The sequence below is a fragment of the Lathyrus oleraceus genome, chromosome 6, assembly GCF_024323335.1.
Source record: "Lathyrus oleraceus cultivar Zhongwan6 chromosome 6, CAAS_Psat_ZW6_1.0, whole genome shotgun sequence".
NCBI classification, from domain to species: Eukaryota; Viridiplantae; Streptophyta; class Magnoliopsida; order Fabales; family Fabaceae; genus Lathyrus; species Lathyrus oleraceus.
The window spans coordinates 11,169,788-11,174,321 of NC_066584.1; the positions used below are offsets into that span (position 1 = coordinate 11,169,788).

The 4,534-nt window shown below is 46.1% G+C and overlaps 1 protein-coding gene across 1 annotated transcript; it reads left to right on the top strand.

The window, feature by feature from the left end:
• LOC127097762 (uncharacterized) lies at positions 1-4,269 on the top strand. Its single transcript, XM_051036250.1, has 2 exons — positions 1-199; positions 2,603-4,269. The coding sequence occupies exon 2, from the start codon at positions 2,648-2,650 to the stop codon at positions 4,244-4,246; it is 1,599 nt and encodes a 532-aa protein (XP_050892207.1). The 5' UTR covers positions 1-199; positions 2,603-2,647; the 3' UTR covers positions 4,247-4,269.
• Positions 4,270-4,534: the final 265 nt, after the last annotated feature.

Sequence of the window (4,534 nt, forward strand, 5' to 3'; positions counted from 1 at the left end):
CATAACATTTTTTTGTAGGTGTTGGAGCTTGGGCTTAAGCCTTGAGCTTGCTTTGTGTTGTATTGTTTAAACTGTTTGATTGTTTGCCGTATAGTTTGTCTGATTGATTACTGATTGAGTTTGATTGTTTCCAGGTACTTTAGTTGCTCAGTTCCTTGTGAACTATTGCTTTGCTTTGCTTAAGCAACTTGCATTTGAGGTATAACCTTCTTACTTCATGTAGTCTGGAGACCCGGCTGTTACCGGGCCGGGCAAATTGTCTGAAGTCCTCCTTAAGAGGCAATGCTTGTGTATGTTTATTTTTCAAGCCCAAGCAGGAAAAGTCCTTCAAGTAAGGCAATTGGTGGAAGGTAGGGACAAGCAACCTGTCCCCCACTATTCAGTTGAGTCTTCTCCTTGCTCCCATTACATGGTTGTAGCATTGAGATCAAAAGCCCAAGATCTGTTGTGTCAGAGTCATCGAGTATAGAAGGGTTCCCCTATTCTGGACCCATGCTCATTTGTCAGCTCTCCCTGGTTAGGGATATGAGCTGTGAGGTCTGATCCTCACTTCACCTCTACATCTGCTTCACCTTAGCCTCGTAATGGCAAGGTTAAGAGCAAAACCAGCCTGTACAGACGACTTGCTTAGGCAGTCAAACCCGATTGATTGAGCCCCTTGTTTGGCTATAGTGGGTGTTATGTGGATATCTGATTGACATGCTTGTTTGAGATGCCTGTTCTCATTTGATGATATATGATTGTATGCTTGTGTGCTAGCTTCTTTCCTGGTTAGGTTAGTTTGCTTATGCAAGTAGGATAGAAAACCGAACTTAGGGTTAACGATGCATGACAACATTAGGCTCGAGTCTCAGCTCCCTAGTTGTGTGTCTTTCCCCGGTTTCTGGTTAGCAATTTAGTCCCTTTCAGGGGAACTACATCGCCCTGATCCTCGTGCCAGACGAGGTATGTAGGCAGGTGGTCGTGCGAGACCACTCCGGGCAACCTTTTTCTTTTTTTGCGTGTGTTTGCTTGTTATCTGACTGTGTGTTTGGGTTCGGATGCCGACGTAAGCCCAGTGATTGGCAGTCGGGCTCCACGTTTGCCCTTTTGAGTGTGTTTTGGTTCGGATGCCGACATAATTCCATCAAGTGGTTGTCGGGCTCCATGTTTGCCACCCTTGCTTGTTTGATTGTTTTGTGTTGTTTGGCGTGCGTAAGCCGAACTACAGTGGCTCTGATTCTTGTTCCAGACAAGATATGTAGGCATAAGGTGCGATACCTTATCGAGCCCGTTCCTCTTAACCCCACCTGCGTTCCCCGTGTGTGTGTGTGATGTTTAGCAACCTTTTCTTTATTCTAGGACGTGGATCCCTAGGAGTACCTAGGACGTGAGGGGTGCTAATACCTTCCCCTCGCGTAACCGACTCCCGAACCTTTTCTCTCTGGTCGCGAGACCATGTCTTTCCAGGTTTCTCTGAGCGTTTCCTTTCCCTATCTTGGGATAAATAACGTTTAGTGGCGGCTCTGTGTGTTTTTATTTTTAGGCTCGCCGGTTGATTTTTCGCAGGATGCGACAGCTGGCGACTCTGCTGGGGACTACTCGATGTAGACCTGTGCTGGTCCATCGTCCCTAAGCGAGTCCTTCCTAGCGTTTTAGGATTAGTTTAGGTTGCTTGTTGTTTGATTTATTGCATTTATTATTCTAACCAGTGTGTTTATATATTTGCATTAATGTCTGCATGCATCCTACTATCATGTTGTTGCCGTCCTCTGTGCAGGTGATTCTGTTGTTTGGGGTGGGTGTTCTGAGTGGGGCTAAAACCCAGGCCCGAGTATACACCTAGGACTAGTGTGGTCTCATGTCGCCTCTTTCATGTTAAGTCAACATGTGCCTGGCGGCGTGATGTACCACAAGCCGGACGAGATTCACTTGATAGTGCTCATCTCTGTGGATATTCCGCTTTGTTTGAGTCACTCCATTTGAGTTGTTGACTCTGGTGACCGATCATTCCCGGATCTTTGGTTTAGACGATTTTAAGGGAGCTACAATGGCACACCCGAAAGGGCAAACCCATTGAGTATCTCCGCCCGATTGTCGAGACCATTATCCGCCTTAGGAGGACTTGATTAGAACTTACCTGTGAGGGGAGGGTTGTTCTGTCAGATGTTTGTTCAGATAGCCTTCAGATGGTGACTTTTGATCTGTGATTCAGAGACATAATTATAAGTCGGATTTATGGTCATTTATTGCCGTGACGCCGGAGTGCTGTCCATGACTTATCAGTGGGGATCCGTTTATTTCGGATTCCCCGGGCCGAGATATTTTATCAGTGGGGATCCGTTTATTTCGGGTTCCCCGGGCCGATTCAGATAAGGGTGATGTGTCTACTCGGATATGGTTTGGTGATGATGGTGATGATGATGTATCTGTCTTCCGTTTATTTCGGAACCCGTGGGTCAGAATTGGGATTGTACATTCCTCAGATGGTTATGATCAGTTCAGAGCCCAGATTCAGTGCAAATGATCAGATGGCTTGGAGGATGGCAACGCATTGCATTCATTCATCAGCATCATTACATTTTGCATTAATTGCATCTAACCCATGTTTACCCATATGCAGGGACACTTTTGATCGAGATTCTGGTTGAGAGATTTCTGTTCAAATATGAGGACCGGTTTGAAAGACAATGTTGCCTACAGTTTCTTTGATCCAGAGATTGGTGTGCTCAAGGATATGATAGCATTGATTACTCCTGACCATGTGGGAATGTTTAGAGAGTCATACGGCGGTATTCTGAAGATGGTTTTCAGACTCACTGACTGCGACAGGAGCGCCATCCACACTCTTCTTCAGTTCTATGACCCTGGGTTGAGGTGTTTCGTTTTTCCAGACTATCTGTTGGGACCTCTGATGGAGGATTATGTCAGCATCCTGGGTATTCAGATCCGTGATCAGATTCCTTTCCATGTCACTAGGGCGGAGCCGGATGTCCTTGGGATTTCACGTGCTCTTTATTTGAGTCCGGAAATGGTCAAGGAAGGTTGGAAGGAGAAGGGAAAGTTACCTGGATTTCATTTGAGTTTCTTGGAGGCTAATGCCAAGGAACATGCTGCTGTGGGTAACTGGAAGACGGTTTGTGCTCTGATTGCTGTGAGCATTTATGGGATTGTTCTGTTTCCTAACCAGAAGAATTTCGTGGACCGTAATGCTATCAGGTTGTTTATGCAGAGAAACCCTATTCCTACCCTGATTGGAGATGTATACTACTCAGTGCATAACAGGAATGAGAAGAGGCGTGGTGGTCTGGTCAGATGCTGCTCTCAGCTACTCTTTAGGTGGTTCATGGGATATTTGCCTTCCCGAGGTGCCTTTGTTCAGATTGATCCTAGTGTGAAGTGGTCCTTTCGATTGATGGGTCTGCGGGCTGATGACATTGCTTGGACTCATAATGGTTTAGCTGGTCGGGACTTCATCTGCAGTTGCGGGAGTTTACCTAATGTGCCTTTAGTGGGAGTTCAGGGTTGCATTAATTACAACCCGATGCTTCTCCGGAGACAGATGGGGTTTGCTATAGAGGGTCCTCCTCTCGGGCGAGAGATTCAGGAGTCCTTCTATTTCCCGATTGATGGTAACCAGACCAAGTTGAGGCAGGTATTGGACGAATGGCGAGATATCCAGAGGAGGGGTAAGGTTCCTTATGGCAAAGTCAACTGCCGGTATTTTCCACTATTTGAGGATTGGTTGCGGAAGAGGATTGAGTCTACATTTCTACCGTTCCCTGGAGGTGACTCAGTGTGTCCTAGGATTGAGGGTCCAAGTTCTTCTGTCAGCATGGAGGAGTTCCTTGAGATGAAGAGGGCCAGAGATCAGTTACTTGCAGAGAAAGCGGAGTTGGAGAGAAGTGTTGCTCATTTTCAGGCAGCTAATCAGGAAATCAAAGTGAAGATGGAAGATCAAGACAAGCGACATGCTTTGGAGGCCAAACGCTTCGAGATGGATACAGCCTACTATGGGAAGATCAGCCAAGCTTTAGCATCGTCCAACAGGGAACATGACATCACAAAGGAGAAGCTGTTCAGAGCATCAAAAGTCATCGAAGATGAGAAGAGAAGGCAAATCATAGTGAAGGATCAGAGAGATGACAGAGTCAGGGGTCTCATTGCTGAGTGGGAGGCAAAGCTGCAAGTCAAGGAGTCAGAGAAGCTAAAGATCATTGCAGAGAGAGATCACTATATGGCTGAGAGAGACCACTACTTCAGGTAGATGAAGATTCATCAGAAGGAAGTTGGAAGACTACAGCAGGAGAATACCGAGCTCAGGTTCGCCGCAGAGTTCGCGAGGATGGAAGATGAGATAGGGCCATCTGTGGGACCCTCATCTAGCTAGATCTTTCATTTGTGTTGAATTACCGTCAGGCTTGTTGACGGAATTCACTTTGTCTGTATTTCTTTTTTATTCTGGAGGATTGTATTTGATATTTGATCTGATGTATGACTATTGCACCGATTGTGCACTTTTTGGTTATGTAATGATGGTTTCTATTCAGTGATT

Bases quoted from the DNA above. Each gene is read 5' to 3' on its own strand.
- LOC127097762 (XM_051036250.1), top strand. From the start codon at position 2,648: ATGAGGACCGGTTTGAAAGACAATGTTGCCTACAGTTTCTTTGATCCA.